The 25,704-nt window shown below is 41.5% G+C and overlaps 7 protein-coding genes and 1 non-coding gene across 10 annotated transcripts; 5 read left to right on the top strand and 3 right to left on the bottom strand.

The window, feature by feature from the left end:
• Window positions 1-7,696: 7,696 nt before the first annotated feature.
• On the top strand, window positions 7,697-7,900 carry BDBG_17509 (uncharacterized protein; the record flags this gene model as incomplete). Its single annotated transcript, XM_031725206.1, has 1 exon — window positions 7,697-7,900. One exon carries the CDS (start codon window positions 7,697-7,699, stop codon window positions 7,898-7,900), a length of 204 nt encoding a protein of 67 aa, XP_031579799.1.
• A 382-nt stretch (window positions 7,901-8,282) lies between these two features.
• BDBG_06861 (uncharacterized protein) lies at window positions 8,283-8,998 on the top strand (the record flags this gene model as incomplete). The annotated part of the gene is made up of 2 exons (XM_031722801.1): window positions 8,283-8,475; window positions 8,622-8,998. 2 exons carry the CDS (start codon window positions 8,283-8,285, stop codon window positions 8,996-8,998), a joined length of 570 nt encoding a protein of 189 aa, XP_031579798.1.
• Window positions 8,999-10,946: 1,948 nt separating this feature from the next.
• On the top strand, window positions 10,947-14,181 carry BDBG_06860 (3-hydroxyisobutyrate dehydrogenase). Of its 3 annotated transcripts, XM_031722800.1 has the most exons (5): window positions 10,947-11,649; window positions 11,736-12,229; window positions 12,312-12,893; window positions 13,020-13,196; window positions 13,317-14,181. In XM_031722800.1, exons 1-3 carry the CDS (start codon window positions 11,385-11,387, stop codon window positions 12,888-12,890), a joined length of 1,338 nt encoding a protein of 445 aa, XP_031579797.1. In that variant the 5' UTR covers window positions 10,947-11,384; the 3' UTR covers window positions 12,891-12,893; window positions 13,020-13,196; window positions 13,317-14,181. The 3 variants fall into 3 exon arrangements, with proteins under 3 accessions (XP_031579797.1, XP_031579796.1, XP_002622742.1); XM_031722799.1 differs by having other exon boundaries at window positions 12,312-13,196; XM_002622696.2 differs by lacking the exon at window positions 13,317-14,181 and having other exon boundaries at window positions 10,977-11,649; window positions 12,312-13,281.
• Window positions 10,970-16,325, bottom strand: BDBG_06859 (3-(3-hydroxy-phenyl)propionate hydroxylase). The gene has a single exon (XM_031722798.1). It carries the CDS (start codon window positions 16,099-16,101, stop codon window positions 14,560-14,562), a length of 1,542 nt encoding a protein of 513 aa, XP_031579795.1. The 5' UTR covers window positions 16,102-16,325; the 3' UTR covers window positions 10,970-14,559.
• A 26-nt stretch (window positions 16,326-16,351) lies between these two features.
• On the bottom strand, window positions 16,352-20,445 carry BDBG_06857 (G-patch DNA repair protein). Its single transcript, XM_002622693.2, has 6 exons — window positions 20,327-20,445; window positions 19,576-20,233; window positions 19,027-19,479; window positions 18,168-18,952; window positions 18,001-18,093; window positions 16,352-17,922 (listed from the first exon to the last, which is right to left on the bottom strand). The coding sequence occupies exons 2-6, from the start codon at window positions 19,757-19,759 to the stop codon at window positions 17,827-17,829; spliced, it is 1,611 nt and encodes a 536-aa protein (XP_002622739.1). The 5' UTR covers window positions 19,760-20,233; window positions 20,327-20,445; the 3' UTR covers window positions 16,352-17,826.
• Window positions 19,974-23,107, top strand: BDBG_06856 (coenzyme A synthetase). The gene is made up of 6 exons (XM_002622692.2): window positions 19,974-20,686; window positions 20,825-20,847; window positions 20,898-20,934; window positions 20,992-21,860; window positions 21,965-22,001; window positions 22,067-23,107. The coding sequence occupies exons 1-6, from the start codon at window positions 20,179-20,181 to the stop codon at window positions 22,132-22,134; spliced, it is 1,542 nt and encodes a 513-aa protein (XP_002622738.1). The 5' UTR covers window positions 19,974-20,178; the 3' UTR covers window positions 22,135-23,107.
• On the bottom strand, window positions 22,298-24,407 carry BDBG_06855 (uncharacterized protein). The gene is made up of 5 exons (XM_002622691.2): window positions 23,767-24,407; window positions 23,467-23,522; window positions 23,183-23,331; window positions 23,045-23,059; window positions 22,298-22,978 (listed from the first exon to the last, which is right to left on the bottom strand). The coding sequence occupies exons 1-5, from the start codon at window positions 23,994-23,996 to the stop codon at window positions 22,949-22,951; spliced, it is 480 nt and encodes a 159-aa protein (XP_002622737.1). The 5' UTR covers window positions 23,997-24,407; the 3' UTR covers window positions 22,298-22,948.
• A 124-nt stretch (window positions 24,408-24,531) lies between these two features.
• Window positions 24,532-24,627, top strand: BDBG_17508. Its single transcript has one exon. It is a non-coding gene; the product is annotated as a tRNA-Arg (tRNA).
• The last annotated feature ends 1,077 nt before the right edge of the window (window positions 24,628-25,704 follow it).

The raw sequence follows: 25,704 nt of genomic DNA, 5'->3' as shown, positions 1-25,704 counted from the left end.
GTATAATATATAGATCTTATATAACAAAGTGAAAAACATTAAAGAAGAAAAGAAAGAGAAAGTGTGAGAATTAGTGATTGAAGTGAATATTTATACATATATGCAGTAAAGCTTCAGGGCGGAAGAATAGGAATTTCATGAGTTTTTCAGCTGAGAATCAGTGACTGAAGATTGGAGCTTTTTAGCAGACTGAGAATCGGAGCTTTCAGCGGAATCTATGAAGTGTAATGAAATAGTCTATATGATTGATCGGGCGCAGCCTGCTATATGAAATAAGTCAGTTATAATTATCTGATCTGAACTCTGAGCTCTGTATTATCTGAGACAGCAGCTCTTGACTGATGAGAACTATGCACTCATAACTTTATATCACTTCTGAAAAGAGAGAGCTAATGTGACAGACTGCATCTGATCAATTATATAGACTATTTCATTACACTTCATAGATTCTGCTGAAAGCTCTGATTCTCAGTTGTCAATTCTCAGCTGAAAAACTCATGAAATTTCTATTCTTTCATCTCAAAGCTTTATTATATATATGGAATTTCTATTCTTCTGCTCTGAAGCTTCACTGTGTACATGTATAAATATTCACTTCAATCACTGATTTTCATACTTTCTCTTTTTTCCTTCTCTAATGTTTTTCACTTTTATATTATAAGATCTATATATTATACTGATCTATTCAGTGTAGGTCTCTTACACCTTGTTATGTAAGCTGATCTTGTAAATATAGCCTGTGTCACTATCTGATCTCACTCAATACATCTTTTCTTATAATTTGAAATTACTTAATTATTTACTATCAATTCTACAATCAATTCAAAATCAATTTAAAATCACTTTAAAATCAATTTAAAATCACTTTAAAATCAATTTAATACTGAAATTATTCTTGAATTTAATAATAAAGTAAGTATTTATATAATTTACACTGAATTGATTTTCAATTGATTTTCAATCAATTGTTAATTACTTAAATATATAGATTGAATTTATTTTTATTACTATAATTAATTAATAATTAATTCAGAATTGTGGCGGGCTGCGCCCGATCATTATATAGACTATTCCTTTACACTTCATAGATTCTGTCAAAAGCTCCGATTCTCAGTCATTCTCGATCACTGATTCTCAGCTGAAAAACTCACAGAATTTCTATTCTTTCACTCTGAAGCTTCACTGTGTACACATTATATACACATATAATATTCTCTTTGATCACTGATTCTCACACTTTCTCTTTCTTTTTCTTCTTTAATGTTTTTCACTTTGTTATATAAGATCTATAAATATTATACTGATCTATTCAGCATAGACCTCTTATACTTGAAAAATGTTTATTGTCTTCTTATTAGAAATGATTATTCATCAAGAAGATATCTGAACACATAACAATGTATAAGAAATAGAGAAATGATTAAACAGTTAAGCAGATACTGAGTTCTCAGATAGAAGCTTACTCATCAGTCACTCTGACCCTGTAACAAGATCTTACAAAGAGAATAAGATCTTATAAAGAGAATATCAGCAAAAGACCTGAGAGTTCTGACACAGGCATATGAGATATTTATACAATTACATACATCTGACAAATGATACAGCTATGTCTATCAATAATATGAAAGAACTCTTGAATGTGAGTATAGATACAGTGTCACAGTGACTCTGAGCAATGTTGAAATTACAATAGTAATAGATAGCTGATATACATGCAACTTAACAATGTTAATATGAAGAGATTCAGTAATTATCTTAATAAGAAACCTCTGCACAGATAATTTCAATACTGACAGAATTGAATATGAATATAATATAAACACTGAAGAAATACTTAGATGCTCTTACATATTTTAATACTTTTAATCTCACTCTCTACTTATCATGAAGGTTAGAAATGCTTATGAAACTAAGTATAGATAAAGATGCCATCAGTTCACTAATTAATTAAGATTAATATATCAATGAATAATTGAAGAATTGCATGAAACAGAAGTTTCATTCATAAATAAAAGTATGTGAATCAGCATTGTGAATATCTGATAATATTATCAAATATCTTGATATTCTGTTCTAAGACACTGTCATGCAACAGAAAGCATTAGATTGATTATAGAGTACTTAACAGAGAAACACTTCTCTTATAACATTCATTTCTGACTTTGATATCAAGATTCTAGAAGTAGATGATCAATCTTGAAAGAACTGAATGAAGATTAGTATACTCAAGAAGACATTAACTTTTGAACTCTTACAGACTCTTGTAAGCATAGAAAAAGACCAGACTTATGAAGGTTTCTATGTATAACTCTGAATATTGAATGATTATCTTATCAAGCTTAAGAGTATACAGAACAGTGATAGAAGATGTTACATCTCAGTCACTTATACACCTGCACTGAGAAATAATAACAATGACACATATGTTATAAACTGAGTAGACTTGAATGTCTATGTATAAGCAAGAGTCTCTGCTGTCTGAACAGACTTCTGAGTTTCTGAAATCACTTCTGAAGAAGTCACTGATTGATATTAACAAGAAGTATACATCAACTGTAACTGATCAGAACATATTGCTTTCAACTGCTGATCAGTCTATATATCTTCTCACTTAAAGAATGAATTAATATCTGTTCACATCAATCACATTGTATTGAAGAAAGATTCAGAAGATAACTATGAGAATGCTCTGATGAAACAGGGAAAAGATTAGCTTCTGTTCAAATTTATAAACAGAAGCTTGAAGAAATCAGATGATAATAATTTAAAGAGAAAATGACAATGAACATGATTCTTGTATCTACTTTGATTAATAACATGTATAATATAAAAGCCATGATAGACAGTGATCTATGTCATTATATAATGATTAAATCTTCAGTCATAAGATGTTACAATCTTCAGTGTATTCTCTTATTAAAATTCTGACTTCTCACAGAATTTGATGATCTAAAAGACATTTGTACTCATTACATGATGAAGTTGAATATAGATGTTGAAGAATATCAATGTGAAGATGTCTATACATATGAAGTTAATAATCTTGATTATAATCTTATATTAGATCTTGTCTGACTATCTGAACAAGGCATCTTATTAAATACTTGAAACAGGAGCTTAATATTCTCTAATAATAATAGAGTTCATGAAGATGATATTTACAAGACTATAGATCTGACACAGATCTCTATCAATATCTATAAAATACTCTGAAAAGAAAGTCACTGAAAAGATCACTGACAGTAAAATCATGTGATAATCTATTTCATCAGTCTGACTAATATTAAGAAAGCTCTAGAGAAGTTATCTCATACTATAATAACAGATTCTCATACAAAACTCTCTCAATAATATCACAAATATCTAGATGTCTTCTGATAAGATAACATTATAAATATACTCTTCTTATGAGACTCAGAAGTAGATCACAGTATCAAGTTAGAAAAGAAGAATGATAAGAACTCTGAGTCATTATAAGACTCTCTTTATAATATGTCTCAAGATGAAGTTCTTCTTCTTCAGAAGACACTCAATAATCTGATGAATAAGAAATTCATACATGTTAGTAACTCTTCTGCTGCAGCTTCTATTCTCTTTACAAAGAAATCAGATAAAGAACTCTGATTCTGTATGAACTATTGAGAATTGAACAGATTAATTAAGAAAAACTGCTATTCTTTATCTCTTATCAATGAAACTCTAGCTTGTATTAAACAAGCTCAATGATTTATAAAACTAGATATTATCACTGTATTTCATAAAATTCATATCACTGAAGAAGATGAATGACTTATAGCATTCTGAATATATTATAGTCTTTTTAAATAAATAGTTACACTCTTTGAACTGATTAATACTCTCAGTATATTTTAGAAGTATATCAACTGAGTACTCTGAGATTTTCTTGATGAATTTGTATCTGTATATCTTGATAATATTCTCATCTTCACTGATAAGTTCAGAAAAGAATATCAAGAATACATGCAAAAAGTATTACAATAATTACAAGAAGTCAGACTATCAATAGATATTAACAAGTATGACTTCAAAGTCAAGAGTATTAAATATCTAGATTTTATCATAGAAGCTGATAAGAGAATTTGAATGAATTCTAAGAAAGTTTTTATCATTCTTGAATGAGAAGCTTCATATACTGTGAAAGATATACAAAGCTTTATCAGATTTACTAACTTCTATCAGTGATTTATATAAAACTTCTCAGATATTACAAGATTACTTACAGAACTCATTAGAAAGAACTCAGTATTTCAGTGATCAGTGAACACTGAAGCTGTATTTATACAGATAAAGAAGATATTTATTAACACTTTTCTGCTAATAATATTTAATCTCAATTATAAAACAGTTATTGAAGCTGACTTCTCTGACTATGTTACAGAGAAAGCTATATTATAATATAATAATAAAGATGTCTTATAATTATACACCTTCATATCTAAGAAACTGAGTTCTGTTAAATGCAACTATGAGATCTATGACAAGAAACTTCTTACAATTATATACTATCTAGAAGAATGAAATTCTGAACTCTGAAGTATCTTTAAATTTAAGATAATCACAGATTATAAGAATCTCAAGTACTTTACAACTACTTATAAACTCACTGAATAATAGATATGATAATCTGAGTTCTTAAGCTGCTTTCATTTTACAATACACTACTGTCTCAGCAGTCAGAACTCAATGACAGATGCTCTCTTATAATAAGAGTAAGATATGTCTTTCAATGTAACAGATATCTGTTGAATAAATCAAGAACATCAGCTTCTAGATCTGAAGATATTAGTTAATCAAGATGAAACAACTTATAACACTATACACACTTCTCTGATTAGAACATTCTCTCTCTAAACTATCACTGACACTGATACTGACACTGATACTGACACTGTCATTAATATCTCAACTTGTCTCAAATCTACACTGAATGAATTATAACATATAACAGCTCAAACTAATGAACTTCTTCAAGCACTCATTGAAGCAGTATATCAAGAAGCATCTCAATTTCTTTCAGAACTATATATAAGAACTGACATCTCAGAATGCTTAATCAATGATAATAACACTCTGTAGTTCTGTAAATAATATTGAGTCTCTCACTCTGAACTCTTACACACTCAGATAATGCAAGAGATGCATCATTTATATATAACTGATTACTCAGATTATAAAGAATTATACTGAATAATCTCTCAAGAGTTCTACTAATCTGAGATATTAAATAGTATCAGATGTTTTATTTAAAACTGCAACTATTGTTCTTTTATTATCTTATGAAAGAACTGTAGAAAAGATCTACTAAAATCACTTAATATTTCTAATAGAATCTGATAAGATATAGTAATTAACTTCACTATTAATCTCTCTGAGAGTAAGAGTTATAAGAACATTCTGATCATTGTGAACTGATTGAGCAAAGATATAATATTAAAACCTTGTAATAAGATGAATATTAAATAAGTTACTGAAGCTTTTCTACAGAGCTCATTCTATTAGATATATAAATTACTGAGATCTATAGTATCAGATCAGAGCTGTCAATTCATGAGCACTCTCTGAATAAGAATCTGTCAAGTTCTCAAGATTATATACTATTTGTTAACTATTTATTACTCTAAGACTGATAATGTATCAGAAAAGATAATTCAGACTGTAAAGAAATATCTTTATAAGTTCTGTAACTACTTATAAGATGATTGATATAATCTTCTTCTACATACAGAGATTGCTATCAACAGCTGAGATGCTGTCTCAACAGATATAAGTCTGTTCTTTCTTATATATAATTATCACATAAAAGTATTAAATCTTCTAGAAATTATGCATTTCACACTGAATTCTCACAGTTCAATTCAGATTGCTGATAATATAGTAACAAAGCTCTGAGATATTCATGACTGAGCAGAGATCTTTATAATAACTATAAAACAAGATCAAGAGAATTAAATCAATGTTTATCAAGATTCTGCTAAGTAATATAAGATAGAAGACTTAATGTAATTGAATCTTAAGAATATATAAATCACATATTTATCTCATACACTGAATTACTGTTATATCAAGTATAAAGTAATAGAAGTTCTAGATAGTTATAACTACTATCTTAATACATTATCAGAAATTTATAATATTTTTCACATGAGCTTGTTTCACTGCACTATCACTGATCTGTTCTCTTCTCAACTGATTTCTGACTGACAGTTATCAGAGATCATAGAAGAAGATAATAAACTTGAATAAGAAATTGAAGATATTCTTAATAAGAGATCTTACAGCTGTAGCTGATAATATCTTGTAAAATGAGTTAACTATAATTATCTAATCTGAACTCTGAGTTCTGTGTTATCTGAGATCACAGCTCTCAACTGATAAGAACTACATATAATTAGAGAAGAAGAGAACTAATATAATTAGCTGTGTCTGATTATAATATAGACTATTTCTTTACACTTCATAGATTTCACTGAAAGCTCTGATTCTCAGTCATTTTCAATCATCAATTCTCAGCTGAAAAACTTATAGAATTTCTATTCTTTCATTCTAAAGCTTTACTGTGTACATACTGCATACACATATAAATATTCACTCTGATTATCAATTCTCACACTTTCTCTTTCTTTTCCTTCTTTAACATTTTTCACTTTATTATATAAGATCTATAAATATTATATCAATCTATTCAGCATAGATCTCTTACAAGAATCAATTCAAAATTAATTCAAAATTAATTTAATACTGAAATTATTCTTGAAAATTTAATAATAAAGTAAGTATTTATATAATTTACACTGAATTGATTATCAACTGATTTTCAATCAATTGTTAATTACTTAAATATACAGATTGAATTTATTTTTATTACTATAATTAATTAACAATTAATTCAGAATTAATTCAAAATCAATTTAAAATCAATTTAAAATTAATTATTCAATATTTTTATCATGATATATTTTAAAATTCTGTAAAACATCTCTTTATATTCTATATGAATTTATCTGTTCATTTAATTGATTATGAATCAGCTATACATGCTTTGATTGATTGATATGAATGAATGAGTGAATTGAAAGGTTGAAAGTCAATTACCAACTGATTATTACTGTATTGTGCGAGGTCAGGGTCATGATTATGTAATGAGGTCAAGTGGCGCACTTAGCGAGGTCAAGTTTTCTGTATACACACTACGCCAGTCAGTTGAGTATGAGACATCGCTTACAAATCTAGCGATGCGTCTTCAAGTTCGGTATATCAGGGATCACAGAACGGAAGATATTGAAGAGCTGTTTACACTCAATCGCCAACTAGAGCGTTACGCACCAGGTAACTACGCCACAACATTCCCATTGCCTTGTGACCAAGGCTGAATTTGCGTACTAGCTGTTCAGGCGTAGCGATGAGCTCAAGGATCTCAATGAACCTTACTTCTCTTACAAGACCGCCTAGCAACACTTCCAAAGGGCCATGAGAAGCGGGTTGAGATTATTAGAAGGATTAGTGAACTATATGAATGCAAATACCGACTTTCAGGTGATCCATCTCACCTGCGGCGGGCCGCTGACTCTTTTAATTCAATAATTCAAAAAATGCCACCCACTCATCCCACGAGGGCCAATTTGGTGGCTCATCATATTTGATGGTTTTGAAAAATTGTGTTCTTGCAAGCAATTCAATGAGCGAGGTCCAGGACACTATCAAGGAGCCCATCCAGCTGCGGGGTGAAGTACCAGTCGGCCATTCTAAACGCCATTCCTGCAGACTTTCCATCGGAAATATGCTTGCCAGGCGGTATATCATCTCGCATGAACAACAAGACCTGAGGGAGGTTATAAAACATGCAATCGAGACATGCCGTGAATTCGAGACCCTGCAGTGACAAAATGGAATAGGAAGAATAGTTGACATTTCACCACTGCAAGAGCTTTCATCTTGGATCTCTAAAGTCAATGATGCTTCCTTTCACCCTTTGACGTTCCATCGACTAGGCAGGCTCAGCAGAAGGTTTATCAATATTTTTGTTCAATATATCACCCTGACGAGCTAATGTCAAGCCACATAAAACTTCAGCTTGAGAAGGAAGAATATCTCAACAATCTCCTTGACAACATGCAATTTGCGGACCAGTTGACCACGAACAAAAACCAGACACAAGAAATTGTAAACCAAAATCTCCCAGAGACCAGTGATGGCGCAATATGCCGGCCGATTTTGTCTCTTATTGAAATCAAGCCTGGAAGACTCCATCCTCATTTGGCTGAATGGACCGAGAGATTCAGAGAACGCTGTTCAATATTCAAAAGCTCCCCACCGGAGAAACCATGCTGGGTGTAGAATACGGCATGAGGCCGGTTGGTGCCATTAGGATTATAACTCCTCAAAATCAAGCAGATACTGTGTGGCAGGAGTGGCAGAAATTCCCATATTCATCTCAGGGGCAATTAGTGGATCCGAGTAAGTTGTGGACATGACTCAATGACTGAAATATCTATCACAGCAGGGCCTGTAATAGCTCATGGGGAAATAGGGGTACAACAACGACATTCCTTTGCTTCTGATCGACGGATCTCGTTTCTGTCTCATCTACACAACCTCCGCAGAGAAATATTTTACCTTAAGCTATGTTTGGGGGAAGACGAAAATGCTCTTGACTATGAAAGCCAACCTACAGGACTGCCTTAAGGAAAACTCACTCATCAACGAGAAGAAGTACATGCTTCCACAGACAATCAAGGATGCAATGTCAATTGTCCGCTCTCTGGGCGAAAAATATCTGTGGATTGATGTTATCTGTATTGTACAGGACGACCTAAATACGAAACATCATGATATCCGTCATATGGATATTGTATACGGCAAATCGTTTGTCACCATCGCTGCGATGCACGGGAATGATGCCACAGCTAGATTACCAGGAAATCCTTCCCAATACCCGGCCTCCACAGGCGACAGAATCAATCGTGGTCTAAGAGGATAAGTCTCTCATGCTGCAACACCAAGTCTCTTTAAAATCTACAGCGGTTAATGAGATGACACTAACAACAACTCCTTCTCCATTCCCTCTCGTCTTGGAAACCACTAGATGGAACACTCGAGGCTGGACGTTACAAGAACACTTGTTATCTCGGAGACGCATCTATTTCAGCTCAAATTACATCTACTTCCAATCACTAGGGAGACCATGTGCGGAACTACGCTAGAAGGGTCTGCTGAAATTTTCGGCAGGCCGTGCGAGGTTCCCTAACCGATCGGAAGTGAAAACCCCTAGCCGATCTCGAGAAAACTGGTCTACTCCCCAGAAACGAAGGTGTACACCGAATATTTCAAGGATACAACAAACTGGTAGAGCAGAACACGTCGCGAGAATTAACAATTCCATCCGACATCTTGAACGCTTTCTCTGGAATTCTCGCTGTTCTTGCTGACCACTTGAGGAGCAGTTTTGTGAGCGGTTTCCCAGCTTCAGCTGTTGACCTGGCCTTGCTGTGGGCTCCTGTTTATCCAGTAACTTGAAGAATCTCGAGCAAAACAGTCCCAGTTGAGGCTGATAAAGGAGCGTCATTCCCTAGTTGGTCCTAGGCAGGTTGTCTGGGAGCCGTAGAATACCCGACTGCTAGCGGCGCCACCCATTTGCCAGGTTTTGCCCTACTATACCCCCATCATGGTATATTGCGAAGAATCCATGGAAGAAACAAATTGGCAGATTCCGTGGTAAATACCCACCGGACCATCATCCCGACATTTCCAGCTCAGAGTTCGAACATGAACAAGTAAACATTGCCAGTCTAGATCTTGGGTCGAATGTGCTACAATTCTAGAGCAGCGTATTTGACACTACTTGCTTCCAGTTGCCCACAGCGAAATGCCGTGCATTATCTTAGTAAACGAGGCCACGTTCACACATGAGGACAGCAGGCCGTGCTTAGACTAGAGGATAAGAAAGGTCGCCACTGTGGGCTGATATTTGACACAACGGATGACTTCGTTCGACAGACATTCGTGAAGCAGCATAAGGGCACCAAGGTCAACAAGCAGGAATCCAGTGAACTGGTTGCCATATTCGACGGATGTAAATGCGCACACGAGATACGACGCGGGCTCTAGAGGGTTGAGGGTGAGATAGATGTGAGCGTGGTCAATGCTTTGGTTGCAGTAGGACCATATCCGAGCTCTGCGGGAGGCCCAGCCAAACCACAGGCACATACGACTTGCCGAATAGTGTTTGGGGCAAGTTCTTCGATTCCTGGAGCTTTCTGCCACTGCCTAAATCTAGGCATCAAGGGTCTCAGTCCTCAACTCCTTCCTTCCGGTATAATAATATTTTCTTCAAAGACAGAGAGAAAGAGAATAGGAAAAAGAGTTGAAAGAGTTGTTTGAACACAACCCCTGACCGGCAGTCTTCCTAAGAGAGTAACTATGGATTCCGTTACAACCGATTGGAAAATAGCTCATGATCCAATACCCTTGAAACATTGTTGCTCTCTTTCTCCCATCAGATTTGCTGTGAATCAAGCAGAAAAATGAACCTATTTTAGTTATGTTACAACGCGATTCAATTAGTTAATTGGGACAAATATAAACAGATAACTAGCGCGCATTGCCTTGCGATGCTCGGAGAGGAATTCAGGGGTTATAAACTAACTTCCTATCCTATACCACATACCGGGGCTTTCTCCGCTAGGGATTGGCGGGGGCTACGGGCTTAATGCGAGTCCAAATCCCCCAGCTGTGGATAAAGGAGGACTGACTGCGGTGGACAAGGGCTGTCGTAATGGGCCAATCGGTGGCAGCTAATTCGACATTCTTGCAACTCGAGATGTTTTGCATCCCTCAGCCCCCGCTATTTTCCCGCACCCATGGCGATGATGTCAATGGTGTGAACAACGGGTTTTTCTTGTTTTCTTTAAACAAAGAAAGAAAGAAAGAAAGAAAAAAAATAAAAAAATACAAAGAATCCTCTACATAGCCAAATTGCGCAGATGGCGTGACGTCAATGGATAAACGACCAAGGTATATAAACGCTTGGAGGAAACCTGGGTACCCCCTCCCTTGGTCATGGCGTTCTGTCTCATCGCTTTCTTTGAAGCCACAGACGATTGCTGCCCAAAGGTGCCCCTGAAAACTCTGATGGCAGATTCAGGCTTCGGGCTATTGAACTGAGCGTTCGTTGTCCATTCCCCTACAAATACCCGTACGTTTTGCTCTTGTTCCTACGTTCACATTTTGTGCGCACCTCACAGGATTGCGGATAGGAGCCATATAACCCCAAGTTTGATCTGATTCATTTCGCTGCTGAAAAGCTGTAAGCTAGAAAACCAGATCCATTTGGATTCGCCTATTAATTGTTTACATCGCCACACAACATGACGATTGAGAAACAATCAATTGGCTTCGTCGGCCTCGGCCTCATGGGCTTCGGCATGGCTACGAACCTCGTCAAGCAAGGTTACACCGTCAAGGGATATGACATTTCGGAGCCAACGTTGGCCCGCTTTAAGGCAGCCGGCCGCCATACTGCTTCATCTCCTGGTGATGCGGCGAGCGGGAATTTGTTCTGTGTTTGCATGGTCGCTACCACTGCCCAGGCGCAAGCTGTGATTTTTGACCATGAAAATGGCATCGCGAAGGGTAGGTACTATGTTATATTATTTTTCAGAAGTTTATACGTGCTGTATATGTTTCATCTATTCGGCGTAGCTAATATAATATCGTAGCTCTCCCCAATGGCGCGACTCTCATTCTATGCTCTACCGTCCCAGCCATGTCCGCGCAGTCATTCCGGGACCAACTAGTGTCCATTGGCCGCGAAGACGTACACTTTATCGATGCGCCGGTGTCAGGTGGAGCTAGGAAGGCCGGAGAGGGTACCCTCACCATAATGGCAGGCGGCTCAGACGCAGCGCTGGAAAGGGGCAAATTCCTCCTTGAGGAGATGTCGGATACGCATAAGCTGTATCTTGTGCCTGGCGGTATCGGCGCAGGCAGTAACAGGAAGATGATCCACCAAGTGCTTGCCGCCATCCACATCCTCGCGGCAAGCGAAGTCATGGGCCTTGCTGCACACCTAGGATTGAATGCGAAGGAAGCGGCAGAGGCACTTATGTCTTCTGATGCATGGAGCTTCATGCATGAGAACCGCTGCGAGCGCATGCTGATAGAAGATTATTATCCGGGGTCTAGTGCTGTCACTATTATCCTCAAAGACGTGGTATGAGATTTAATTTTCCTCCTACCAGTTATCACAAATTAACAAAAAACCCTTCCCCCTAACTAATTTCACGAATAACCAGGCCATCGTCACCGCCGCCGCGCGCCTTCACAGCTTCCCCACCCCCCTCTGCGGCATCGCGGAGCAAACCTTCCTCACCGCTCTCCCTCTCGGCTTCGGGGGTGACGACGACGCCAGCCTTGTGCGCCTCTACTACCGAGACCCCATCACTAAAGCTGACCCAAAAGCCTCCTTGAACCCGGAAAGAAACGCAGCGGCGCTCAAGCTCATTGTCTATTTGCTTACCAACATCCACCTCGTCGCTGCCGCCGAAGCCATATCGTTCGCCCGGCTTCTCAAGGTCGATCTGCCATTGGTCTACGATGTCGTCAACGCTGCGGCGGGCGCGAGCAAAATTTTCAAACTTCGCGGCGCGGAGATGATGTCTGGCTTAACGGGTGGGGTAGATGGTGATGGGGGTAAGAGGAAGACGATCAATGAAGCCATAGCGGAGCTTGCTGCCGTTGTACAGGGGGCACGGGATGTGAATTGCCCGCTTCATTTGGGGAATGCGGCGCTTAATATCCTCTATGTGGCGAGAAAGCAGGGGCTGGGTGAGGAGGCTGATTCGCATGTTTTGCGGGTTTATGAGCATGTATAGAGTGTGAGTGGGCCCGGATCGCTGGTAGGGTGGAGGGTGCGTTCCTCATGCTTCTCTTCTTCCCAGATCTGCTAACTTCTATTGCCAAACCCTGTGTTCTCTGTTTCTGACCCGTTTCGTTCCACATAGGAACTTTATGCATATATGCACTGATGAGTCCCCGTTAGCATCGCAGATAATAGCCTATCAATGGAAGCTTTATGACTTCCCTAGCCAGCCAATTCTTTTTACCTTTTCTTAATCTCCCATTGGGAATTCCAAATAGACATAGATATACACAAGATCACCTACTTAACTACACAATAGGTATGATACATACTCCGTACATATAGAGCCACTCAGCCACGGCAGATCTGCCTCTATCAACCCCAAAATTTATATTCTATACACCAACTTCCGTCCACTAACCTTATTCCCCTTCATAAGCGCCCATCCATCCATTAGCGATAGCCTCCAACCCACCCACCCCCCCTCATCCCTCAGCACCCGATGCGCCCACACCCTCCCCTCACCAATCAGCTTCTCCGCAATGTCTCCAAAGCGCGGAGCAAGCTCAAAATTCTCCCGCTGAGCAGGAAAGAAATGTGCACCTACACTGAATTCTTCGTCGATGGCCGTGTACACCACCAAGGCGCTGCTCTCTCGATATCATCGCGCGCCAGCTGTGGGAATTGTGTAGTCGTGTCTTTGTCGCTAGGGTGTGAGGAGATGGCGGCGTTGCATACGGCGGATTTGCGGGATGCGATGGTGTCGTAGACGAGGTGGAGGGTGTTGTTATTGTATTCGCTGGATTATCTTGCCGGTGATTACATATTCCACAAACGCGCCCTTGGATCGGCTGCATCTCGTTAAAGCACTGGTTTCAATGAAGCCCATGCATGACTCTGCTCTCACCTGGCGAAGTTCTTAGTGACGGTGGGGGCCCGACCTGCTCGACAGATGGTGCTGGGGAAGTGCAGCCGCAGCCGCCTACTGTGGATTCTTCCAGGCTGCCGGGTTGAGGCCGACGTATGTAGGGATATAGATATGTACTGTACTCATATTTTGACACAGGAAGAAGGGATAATTGACTAGACTGAGGACCCTGAAGGGAGGCCGACGGGGTCGTGTAAATATCCAGCACGACGATGGGAAGGGAGAAGAATACTAAAACTCTGCGATTGTAATCTTTGGTTGTTGATTGGAAATCAGATCGTATCCATGCGCTCGTATATGTGCTGTACATACGGAGTATATACAGAGGTTACTCCCAAAGGGTTTGATTAGCACTAAAAAAAATATTCAGTTTCAAAACGACACTTCGGGCCTGTGACATCGTGCAAATCTTAATAGCTATCAATAGCGGCCTCATGCCCTATATCGATGCCTCTAGGGGGCAGGAAAACTCCGCAAAGTTTGGTTGATTATTGCCTTAGCAAGCCAAATCCATTTACGTCATTGACTTCCCCGCAACAGCTACATCAACGCGATAATGTACTCGCGGGCCCTACAGAAGACAGTGGATGGCGGGCCTCGAGTAAGAAAGTTGACTATAAACGTAACAGAAATTGTTACGACAGCCAAATAAATAAACCAAATAAAATAATCCTTTAGTCCCAACAGTAAGCAACTACTCTGTGCTTAGCGGCAATTAGGACGCTCGATCATCGGAGACATGGTTATCAATCAATCATGTTGACAAATTGCGAATTCCATGTGCTGAAAGATAGCCCTCAAACTCCGCCGGCATGCCAGACAGATTCGCGAAGGCAACGTAGCCATCAGGACGCAAAAGATACGCAGCATCCTGAGCGAACCCAACGCTCTTATATTCCGCCGTCCAGTCGAAGGCATGCAGTGCAACTCCCTTCTCCTTGCACCATTGCTTCATCTCCTCCTTGGGCGTGCCGTAAACATGAACCTGCCACGCAATCGGTGATAGTGTCGCGTAGTTATCTGCCCCGTTCGCGGTTGTATATGGCAGTCGGTCTCCGCCGTGCACCTGGCCAGCCACACCACCTACACCAGCCGTTCCGCGGTAGGTTATCTGCGTTTGCGACAGGACGCGGAACGCATAATCCGTAGCACCTGGCAGCCGTATTAAAATGGGAAGGATCAAGGGTACCATATAAGTGCGGACAATATCCGCGAGGAACCCCCTGGACGTTGCGATGGAGAAAGCCTGGTCCGTCCGCTGTGTCAATGTCCGCGCAAATGAAATCCTCTCCGCCTCATAACTGTCCAGCAGCGATGAATCTGCATAGCCCTGCAACACCGCCGCGAGTTTCCAGGCCAAATTAACCGCATCGCCGATTCCGGTGTTCATTCCCTGCCCGCCGGCCGGACTATGGATGTGGCCTGCGTCGCCGACGAGAAATACCCGGCCACTCCGGAAGTGGCTCGCCACCCGATGGTGGACGCGATATGTTGAGAACCAGTTGACTTTCTCCACCTTTATTTTCAAGCTAGCTATGGCGGTGCCCACTACATCTTCGAACGTGAGTGTCTCTGGCGGGGCGTTGTTGGGTCTGTCGCTGACGATACCTATTACTCGCACGCGCGAGCTATCATCGTAGGCAAAGATGAGGAGGAAGTCGGAGGAATGGAGACTGACATGGACCTCTCCGTTGATGGTAGGCCCGCTGGCCTCGACGTCTGCGACGTAGAATAACGGTTGATATGTCTCGCCGGGGAATTGTATGTTCTCGAGCCCACGACGCACGGTGGACGACGCCCCGTCGCAGCCGATGATATACTGTGCCTCGCAGTTCTCTTCCCGTGCCTGAGTATCGTTGCGCAGAAGCGTGTAGGAGACATAGTCGCCATGGTCTGTGAAATCCAACAGCTCCGTATTCCGCTCGACGATGACGCCATCCTCCGCCAATTTCTCCTCCAGCAGCTTCTCATGCCGGTCCTGCGGGTAGACGTGGAGGAACGGGTACGGCGTGATCCGTGTCCCGATCTCGCCAATCGGCAATCGCACTCGATGTCTCCCCTGGACCCAGAGGTTTGCAGCTACCATCTGCTTGCCGTCCGCAATCACCTCGTCCGCCAGGCCTAGTTTCTGGTAGAGCTCGAGTGTGCGAGCATGCATGACTATGGCGCGGGAATCAGAGGCCCTGAACTCTCCCTTGTCGATTACCCGCAGCGCCACGTTCTGTCTCCGCAGCCATGACGCCAGAACGAGGCCTGAAGGTCCACCGCCGACGATGAGCACTGGGATGCGAGTCATATTGTTTGTAGGGTAGGTGGGTGGGAACTTCCGAAGCGGAGTAATGGTTGCTATGATTTCATTCAATTGTTGTATATAAGTGGGACGGACATTAGGTTCGCGAGATTAGTTTCTGATAGAGAAGAAAATGAACCAGGCGACTTGTGCCTTCTGCTTGGACCATAGTGTATGTATATACATGTACATGTACATGTACAGTAGTACATCAACATTCTGTGCTGCAGTTAACTGTTTAACTAAGTTTGAGCTACGTAACTCCACTAACTAGTTAAATAAGGCGAGACCGTCTGCAGGATACTTAGTATGTAGTTATGTAAGTTACATTGTACGGAGTACATGTACATGTATCTAAAGGCATGTATGATACTCCGTAGTATACCTGCTTGACGCGCACCCTCTTCAAAGGTATATAAATCATGAAATCAACCTCTCACTGCCCACTGCTCACTCAAACCCTGCGCACAACCCCTCACAGACTCACTTTTCCTAATTACTCGCATTGATGTCTCCCGCATCAAAGGCCGCCGATCAACGGCCAGCGCTACTGTGACTAGGGAACAGCGAGCTACAGGTCAAAAATTTTTAATCATAATAATAATCATAATCCGTCTCCAAATCACCAAGCTCCAACCAGTCGGCAGACAAAGCTCGGTACGGCAGCATATAGTGGCAAATGGGTCAAATGTGTATTTTATACGTGTGTTACAATGAGCACACATCAATATTAGCAATCAAGATCTCCTCATTGGAGGTTGTATGAAATAGTGACCCATATCGTGGACAGTCTCTATACTTGGGGGTTTCTATACCTGGGGACTCTCTACCCAGGGGTTCGATGTCAGTATATTTCTGAATCAGGGACGTACTGAATGAAATACATATGTAGGATGTAATGTGGTTGGTACAAAGAATGTGTGGCATATGCTATATATTTCACATGGAGGAGGAAGCGGGGGCAGTGATTTCCTCTCAGAGACATATTGCCAGGTGCATGGCCAGTCACTTCCTCACACAAAGTATAAGGGGGACGAATAACCGCACAGCGATCAAATTGGTTATTGTCATTCATTATCTCCCTCCCATCTTCAACATCCATCAAGAATATAAACCAAGGAATCTGCCTACACCAAACCTTCGCTCGTCAAACCCTTTCCTAAAGCCGAACAAAACCACCCGTTGAAACCAAAACATCCGGACTCACTCCATCTACCGTGTTGTCCTCAGAGTGCATTGGTATCACGCCCTCTGCGGCCACACAGCTGCCGAATCTGCTGCCCCAGCCAAATCCAAAGTAATGGTTTACCCTGCGATGCCGCGACGCAGATTGAGGTGCTGCACATTCCGATGTATGGAGCGTGCGCGTTGTGTCGCAATCTCAAGGAAGATGAAGTTGAGGCTGAGGAAAAGGGATATGATAAGGAGAAGACGAAGCAGCTAGCGGTTGAGCGGCAGAGGTAATTACTAGGGGCGGTGGGGGGAATGGTGGCGAGAGCATGAAGTGTGTAGGCTATGAGGGGAGATTGAGATGGGGTTTCCTTTTTTATCTCTGAGAGTTCGAACTTTGGCAGCAAGGGTAAAGAGGCCTTCTCGGGGTGGGTGAGCGAATTGGCTCGGAGCTGCAGGATGGGTCCATGTCCGGGGTTGTATAGCGAGAGGACCAAAAGCTGTCAAATTGAAATTCATAGGAGAGACCAAAAAGTAACTCTAGATACATGTGTGTGTTATTTATTCATACACGCCCTGTTCAAACTTATCGACATCGAAGAATCGTGCAGTGATCGTGTTTCCATTGAAAATCCGCCCTTCAAGTGCATTAACTGCCTATGGTGTTCGTTAGTGACTGGGATCTTTAAATCTGGGTTCGTTTAGAAAAGACGCTCCGAATTAACTGTAACTTACTCGTAATGCAGACAGCTGGCTCGTAAATTTGACAAATACAGGTATTTTGCCTGTGCTGTTTCGATCGATGAAGACCCGCTCTACTCGTCCATACTGCAGTATATGTTAGGAGCTGAAAAGAGATAGTCACTCGACTGGCATATATTTGGAAACATATTCCCGCATACCTTCTCAGCGCACTCGTCTCCGATCTCTTGCATCAAACCTCCGCCTTCACCACCCTCTAGCTCTGCGTCCAAATCCATTCCGTCTACCATGCCGTGCAGCACAACTACTTCACTCATCCGTCCGAACTTGCCATCTTCTGACTTTTTCTGGTTTCCGCCGATTATCTTAGCTCTACCGGCCGGAGTAGCAAATCCTCCACCCTCGGAATCCGGTTTCTTCTTTTGCTTTTCTATCTTGACCTGCAAGGGTTTCACTATGCCTTCCCTACTTGCACCCAAACCGGTGCCTTTCGTCCATCCGTACTTCGTGAGTAGCCTTTCTGCAAAGCCTTTCTGACCGGGCCGAAGAGATCGGGGCGCATCTCCGTCAGTTTCTTGTTTGTTATCTTCCTCCTTCGCGAACGTTGCCTCCAGTTCTGCTTCCGTCGCGGGAATCTCTTCGGGTGCTGGAGGTAATGTATATCGGACTGGCGCTCGCGATATGGTGGCAGATGCGAAAATCTGATTGGGCGGAGGCGGATGTGGAGGCAACGACTCCGATGATGGTGGAGGAGGAGAAGGAGGTATAGGTATATTTGTAGAACTAGTATCTATCGCGGCGTACGCATTCTGGCTCATCCGGAGTCGTCGGGCATACGCATCTTCCCCAGTCGCATCATCAGGAAACGTTGCCGTCGGAGGCACTGGCGTGGCTTCTGACAAATCCTCCGAGTGCTGTTGTTCTGGTCGAGGTTCATTAAGATTTGGAGGAGGCGCAAAGTTGAGGCCTGGAGGTGCAAATTTCCCTATGGACGGATATTTATCAGCAACGTGAGAATTACTTTCAGAAGGATAAAAAAAAAAAAAGAGTGAGCCGTACGATTTCGTGGTGATCTCGAGTATTCCTCGTCACTATCCAGCCCACTACTTGTCCCTCTAGCCATCCGATGCGCATACAAACGGTCTTTCCATTCTCGAACTTCTCGTATCTTTTCCTCGCTATGCCTATATGCTTCGTAGCTATTAGGTCGCGACGGGTCGTATATATCATCCCAATTCTGCAGGTTTGTTTCCTCCTCACGGTTCTTCTTGCGCTTTTTACGACCACCCCGCTGTCTTTTTTCACCACCATAAAATCCGTTCACGTCATCATCCTCGGCTGTTGTAGCCCAGTCCGCAAGTGACGTTTTTGCCGCGGGTTTCGCGGCGATTCCAGCCACGGCAGATGTTCCCGTCGCCGAGCCCACAACGGGGGCCTTGGGTATACCGGGCTTAGCTTTAGCCTTCTGGGAAGCCAGCTGAGGCCTTTTCGTAGGTTGAAACCGTAGAGAAGCTGAAATTCATTGAGCGAGTCAAACAGGACAAACGAGTGAGTAAACCAAATCGGGTACAGCAAAGATGTATGGTCGGGGAAGGGTAAATTGGCTACCAGCACTTATCTGCTGCTTCTTTGAAGCTGCATCGTCTTGTTGCGCATCATTTTGGCCGGCTTGCTTGAATACAACGGGAGCTCGCGAGATGGTTCCGGGGGCTGACCCATTATCCGAAGACGGATCAAGCAAGTTGGCGTATAACGACATCATACTCCCTTTGGGGGGAGGTTGAGACACCATCTTCGGAATGAAGTTATTGAAAGTCAGGCTCCGTGGTTGCTAAAAACCGAGCACCACAATAGGTCACCAACGTCGCCAGACACGCAGCTTATACGCGAAATATATATCCAGGGATACTGGAACTGCGGGTGTCTGCTGTTGTTGTCGCCATTGATGCTCTGTCGCAGAAGAAGCCAAAAGTAGCATGTTTGCCATGTTTGCCATATTTGCATGACTCGCGGAAGCTTCCATCCAGCGTGCTCGGTAATCGCCAGACATTCGACGAGTATCAAAATGCGTCATCAGCTTGAGTTTGATATCAACGGTTCGACTCACCAAGAGCATACTAGATTTATTCTGGCTAGATTGTACTCGGAACTTGCATTTCTAATTTTCATTTCTAAATTGTTCGTTGACATTGGTATAGCCATCGTCCAATCATGTCTACTCTGGAAAACTCATTCCCCGGCTCCGCTGCCACCGCGATCATCGTGCCTGGCAAACCGGAGCCGTTAACGATTTCGTATCAGCGTTTACGTTCTGATGTGAACTCATTCCAAACAAAACTGGCCAAACTGGGAATCTCACCCGGCGCTGCTGTTTCAATTGCGCTGCCCAATTCTTACGGATTCATCGTTTCTTTTCTGGCTGCGTCATGGCAGAGAGCAATTGCGGCTCCGCTGAACCCTGCATACAAGCAAGAAGAGTTCGAATTCTATATTGATGACTTGAGTTCGGCATTGACGCTCGTCCCAAGGGGCTCTTTTGCGAGTGATGGGCCAGCTGTACGTGCTGCAAGGAAATATTCAGCAGCTATTGCTGAATGCTACTGGAACGGGAGTGACGTGGTTTTGGACGTCAAAGAGCATGGAAAATTGGTAGGGAAGGGTGACTTAAAGAAGGAAGTGGCTCAGCCTGATGACGTCGCATTGGTGCTCCATACCTCAGGTAAGATCTCTCTCAAAAGCTTGGAGGAGTAACAATTTACATAGCTTGAATTGGTTATTAAGCCGTCTAGATCCTATTTTTCCCCCGAGCTTCCCGTTGATATATAGTCCTAGTACAAGTATGCTAATGTTCAATCAGGAACTACTGGCAGACCGAAAGCTGTAAGTTGGTTGCAGATATCTCTCGGTAAATATTATACTTACAATCTTAGGTACCCCTTACACACCGGAATCTTACGAGGACCATGAGTATGTTCAATTGCTATAGACTCTTACTTTTCATGCTCTGACTAACCAATACCCCAGAAAACATCCAAGCGACCTACGAGTTGACGGAGAAAGACCGAACGTTGCTTGTGATGCCTCTTTTCCATGTTCATGGCCTGCTTGCGGCGTTCCTCGCGCCTCTTTTGTCTGGAGGCTCTGTCATCGTTCCCGAAAAATTCTCAGCCTCAACATTTTGGTCTGAATTCATTACGTACAACGCAAACTGGTACACTGCAGTTCCTACCATTCACCAGATCCTCCTTAAAACGACACTCCCAAAGCCCATACCGAAAATTCGATTCATTCGCTCCTGCTCCTCCCCATTGTCCCCAAAGACCTTCCATGAATTGGAAAAGGCCTTCCATGCTCCGGTGTTAGAAGCGTACGCAATGACAGAAGCCGCTCACCAGATGACGAGCAATCCTCTTCCTCCAGGAAAGAGGATGCCAGGCACCGTTGGTATTGGCCAAGGAGTGGAAGTTAGAATTCTTGACCAGGATGGGAATGAAGTTCCTCAGGGTTCCGAGGGTGAGATTTGCATTCGCGGGGAGAATGTCACAAAGGGATACATCAACAACCCTGCTGCAAATGAAGCCTCGTTCACAAAGTCTGGATTTTTCCGCACCGGTGACCAGGGAAAAATGGACAAGGACGGTTACGTTTTTATCACAGGGCGTATCAAGGAGCTTATCAATAAGGGAGGCGAGAAAATCAGCCCTATCGAGCTCGACAACACGATTGCTCACAACCCTAATATTGCGGAGGCAGTGTCCTTTGCTATTCCGGATACCCACTATGGCGAGGACATTGGGGTGGCAGTTGTCTTGAAGAAAGGTGGAAGTCTTTCAGAAGACACGCTGAAATCTTGGATTGCGCCTAAAGTTGCTAAATTCAAGATTCCCAAAAAAGTGAATCTCATATGTTCTCCTCTTTCGAATAATGACTTTACATAAGCCATTCATATCATATTTATATACATCGAGCTAACGCATATGCTTCACTTCGGGTACAGATATGGATCCTCCCCGAAATTCCCAAAACCGCAACAGGTATGGACTGCGCTACCTTTCTTGGACCGCTTGACATACATAAACTGATCCACACAAATCCACAGGCAAAATACAGCGCCGTAAAGTCGCGGAAGCAATGTTGAAGAAAGAAACGCCAAGCCCGAAGCTGTAGAGTCAGAATTTTTTTCCGAATTACTACGATAGAGACAGAAATATGTATCTAATTTAGCCAATACCATTACCATGCGCCATAGCCATACATGAAAAGCGTCCCTTCAAATCTTGCTTATAGGGATGGGTGAATCCTACTAAAGCCCTTGAATATATATAGACTGGAATCTTCATGTCTGTCTCAATACACTTTCTACGTTCTTGCTTACTGTTCCTCTCTTCCCTAGTGAGCTCTGTTCTATGATTAACTGTGATGGCTTGGTTTGGCATGTCTCTTCTTACATATCTGGCTGGCGCTGGCGACAAAGATTAAATAGCCATTCAGAAGCCAACAAGAGTTTGAGACACAATGGTATCTCATTAAGTCATGAAACGCCCATTGTGGTTGCACTAACTGTGATTGGGTGATTTTTCTCTGAATGTATTGATTCAAATGAAGTGCCAAAACAGCGTTTTCGATATATACAGTCTCTCTAACAATTTCTAACAATTTCAGTGACATTTTGACATTTTTTTCTTTCTTTTCCCTCTCTTATTGCAACGGAACTGTTGGGCACACAATGGGTGTTCTCGAGCAATAAATAAAACAAACAAGCTTACGACAAATCAAATCCTATGGGATTGGAAGGCTCAACGGTCGTCAGATGAGAACAGCCGCCAATGCGGTACTGCACGCAGAAACCTCATGAACGGAAATAGCATGGAACGCGGAACCTAAGTATGCTTGGGCACTCCTCATATTTTACTACTGTTGTTTCGATTTTGTCCAAAAAGCTTCTTGTAGCTGCGATAGCCCGCTTTGAAAGCCGCTAAAATTACAGCGGAAGTCGAATAGCAGATTTGAACTATTATGAATAGATTAGGACGGGGATATCCTCAGGAAAGATTTATGTTATAGAACATCAACATACCGGTGTTATTTGCATCTAACATTTTCGAGTTAGTCGTGTGTTGTCGTAGAATAGAGAGAAGGTGAAGGGGGGGGGGGGGGTTTAGAACAGCAACAATATTATTATAATAATAATAATAATAATAACAGGTCAACTTACATTGTCGATATCCCACACTCCCGACGTGGCATAGATATCCTTTGATAACTGCTCACGTATGGCTTCGGGAGACTCAGCAACCACAATTAACATACTGCCCTTCATTGTAGGCGTCTGGCCCTCCTCGGGGTGCGATTCAAGCATAGCTCCTGTTCGTCAAATAGTTAGATTTTATGTAGCTTACCAATGCTTCGCTTCGGGCTCTGGGGGTGAGTGATATCGAGTGCAAAATTGAAACACAATTTCATGCTATACTGGCGATTGGGGAATGAAATTTTAGGTACCTCCAAGTTTAAGGAATCCGGAGTCTAATATCGGTTGGAGGTTTGCGAGATGAGCGCTGTATGGATGTTAATTAGCTGGGTACCCAAGATGGTTGATCGAGAGTGCTAGACAGTTTTCAGGAAGTCGCCAAAAGTATCAAGGGGAGGGGGAATTGGGATAGCATATGGGAATGGTGTGTCCATATTATATTCCCAGTAGCTGATATCCGATATGACAGACTCAAATCTTTCTATTGTTAAAATCAAGGGCATGATGAGAATAGAGAAGACGTAAAGAGACCTAATATGTCCCAAACTCACCTTCGAACTTCTATTCTCTTCTGGAGAGCGCCCTCCTTATCTGGCACAATGACCATGTACTCATTTTTCGCTTTCGTTGTCGACGCCATATTCCGATGGTTAGCGGTGGTATGTGAGCATACGAGCGTGGCAGGCAGATATTTTGCAGCAGTTATCCTATGCTGATATTGGTATAAATGCTGAAAACCACAACGACGGTTAAGGAAAATGAGGGGGTTTCGGGCAGCCATAATGCGGAATGGACAACTATCCACCTACACAGGTATCTATTTCAAGTAGCGTCGATGTGTGGGGTAACTTAGTTAAGTATCGGGTATAGGAATTTGTGTTGGTTGTGTCAACAACAAATGCTCGGCTTGTCGTAGGGCGTGAGCAGATGTGCTGAAACAGATCGACCACCGTTGGAACACGACTCAGATATCATATTTATATGTCCGCCCGATTGTCTCATATCTTTTATTCTTTTCCTTGAATTTGAATGGCTCATAAGGAAAATGTGGAATCTTTGTGGAAGTTCGATCTATATGCGGGAGCGTAGCAATTTTCTTCTTATTTTTTTCCTGAACACAAGCCAGATCAGACCATATATTTATATTTCTTTTAAATCTACCAGTCTCAACATTTCTAACTACACAGATCCGTAACCTGTCTATAGAAATATACGCAGCGGGAGTTATATTATTCTGACTGATAGTCTTGGCGGCGGCTCGATCGAGCGTAGCTCGGCTTAATAAGTTTTTCCGAGGTTCCAAAACCCAATTGCCAGCCCTCGTAGCCCAATGGTAGGGCGTCAGACTTCTAACTTCCCAGGTTGGGAATAAGTGAATCTGAAGGTTGCGGGTTCGAGTCCCGCCGGGGGTAGAACCTCTGTTTCTATTTTACTTTGTATTTTTTGCCTGTCCTGGCCACTGTCCTCACTCGAGTTGTAATAATGGTTTCATATTTTAACTAACCGCGCGTTGATGACCTGGAAGACCCACGAGGAGGCTTCTTTCAGTGATGTGCGCGGTAATGTGATCAATCACTCAATAACATGATCAACCACTCAACGCCCGCTCAATCTTCATTTTTTCATCCATCTTCAAACACTCACAACATGCACCATAAAGCAGTTATACAAGCAGCAATTGATGATTTGAACACACAATTGATCTCTAATTACAGAGGGCGCTATTAAAAGAATTGCGCCGCTCAGATTCAATTTATACAGCTAAGAAATACTACTATGTTTTAATAAGTAATTAATTACATTTAGCTTCTAATCACCCTGCATTCTATTTATATGAGATTGTCACATATTGTGAATTGATTTCTCTTTATTCTCTAATTTCTCATCTCTGGCATCTCATCTGATAATTCATAACTGTTAAAATATAATACTCAATACTAATATTACTACAAGAGCTCTCATAATGACTCTTAAATTACTCTATTTTATCAAGTCAAATGCTGAAATCACAGAAATCACCCAGATCTCAAAGAGTCAAATTAACTGTATATATAAATATGTAATTGAATGCAGATTTATATACTTCACAATGAATAACCTTAAAGATGCTCTCAAATCTGACTAATTAACTCAGAGAAATAATAGCATTAAAGATACTATTCTTGCAAAGATTCAACATAATTAATAAAAATTATAGACTTAGAAGATAATAATGAATATAGAGAAGAAAAGCAGTATAAGTAGATAAAAAAATAGAATATTCATCTGACTGTGAAATAAGATTGACAGACAGATTATATATTAAAAAGGAAGTATATTAATAGGCAGACAGATTACATGTTAAAAAGAAGCAGATTGAAGAGTATATTTTATATATGTTAAATAGCAATGAAGATAATAAAATAATCAAGAACTGAATATTCAGTATAAATTACAGTGTGAATTTCTGCTAAGATTTATAGCACTGTTTAACTGTCTTTTTATCAGTG

This window comes from Blastomyces gilchristii (genome assembly GCF_000003855.2).
Source record: "Blastomyces gilchristii SLH14081 genomic scaffold supercont1.16, whole genome shotgun sequence".
In the NCBI taxonomy this organism is placed as follows: Eukaryota; Fungi; Ascomycota; class Eurotiomycetes; order Onygenales; family Ajellomycetaceae; genus Blastomyces; species Blastomyces gilchristii.
Note: the sequence above shows the minus strand (reverse complement) of the source record. Positions and strands in the feature narration are given on the sequence as shown.

Excerpts from the sequence above, each read along its gene's own strand:
- BDBG_06860 (XM_031722800.1), top strand. The coding sequence starts at position 11,385 with ATGACGATTGAGAAACAATCAATTGGCTTCGTCGGCCTCGGCCTCATG. Across the intron at positions 11,650-11,735 it reads TGAAAATGGCATCGCGAAGG|CTCTCCCCAATGGCGCGACT; the intron begins GTAGGTACTATG and ends ATAATATCGTAG. Across the intron at positions 12,230-12,311 it reads CTATTATCCTCAAAGACGTG|GCCATCGTCACCGCCGCCGC; the intron begins GTATGAGATTTA and ends ACGAATAACCAG.
- BDBG_06859 (XM_031722798.1), bottom strand. The coding sequence starts at position 16,101 with ATGACTCGCATCCCAGTGCTCATCGTCGGCGGTGGACCTTCAGGCCTC.
- BDBG_06857 (XM_002622693.2), bottom strand. The coding sequence starts at position 19,759 with ATGGTGTCTCAACCTCCCCCCAAAGGGAGTATGATGTCGTTATACGCC. Across the intron at positions 19,480-19,575 it reads GAAGCAGCAGATAAGTGCTG|CTTCTCTACGGTTTCAACCT; the intron begins GTAGCCAATTTA and ends AATGAATTTCAG. Across the intron at positions 18,094-18,167 it reads GAGACGAGTGCGCTGAGAAG|TATGGACGAGTAGAGCGGGT; the intron begins GTATGCGGGAAT and ends CATATACTGCAG.
- BDBG_06856 (XM_002622692.2), top strand. The coding sequence starts at position 20,179 with ATGTCTACTCTGGAAAACTCATTCCCCGGCTCCGCTGCCACCGCGATC. Across the intron at positions 20,935-20,991 it reads GAATCTTACGAGGACCATGA|AAAACATCCAAGCGACCTAC; the intron begins GTATGTTCAATT and ends CCAATACCCCAG. Across the intron at positions 22,002-22,066 it reads AATTCCCAAAACCGCAACAG|GCAAAATACAGCGCCGTAAA; the intron begins GTATGGACTGCG and ends ACAAATCCACAG.
- BDBG_06855 (XM_002622691.2), bottom strand. The coding sequence starts at position 23,996 with ATGGCTGCCCGAAACCCCCTCATTTTCCTTAACCGTCGTTGTGGTTTT. Across the intron at positions 23,523-23,766 it reads AAGAGAATAGAAGTTCGAAG|CGCTCATCTCGCAAACCTCC; the intron begins GTGAGTTTGGGA and ends ACATCCATACAG. Across the intron at positions 23,332-23,466 it reads CGGATTCCTTAAACTTGGAG|GAGCTATGCTTGAATCGCAC; the intron begins GTACCTAAAATT and ends TTTGACGAACAG.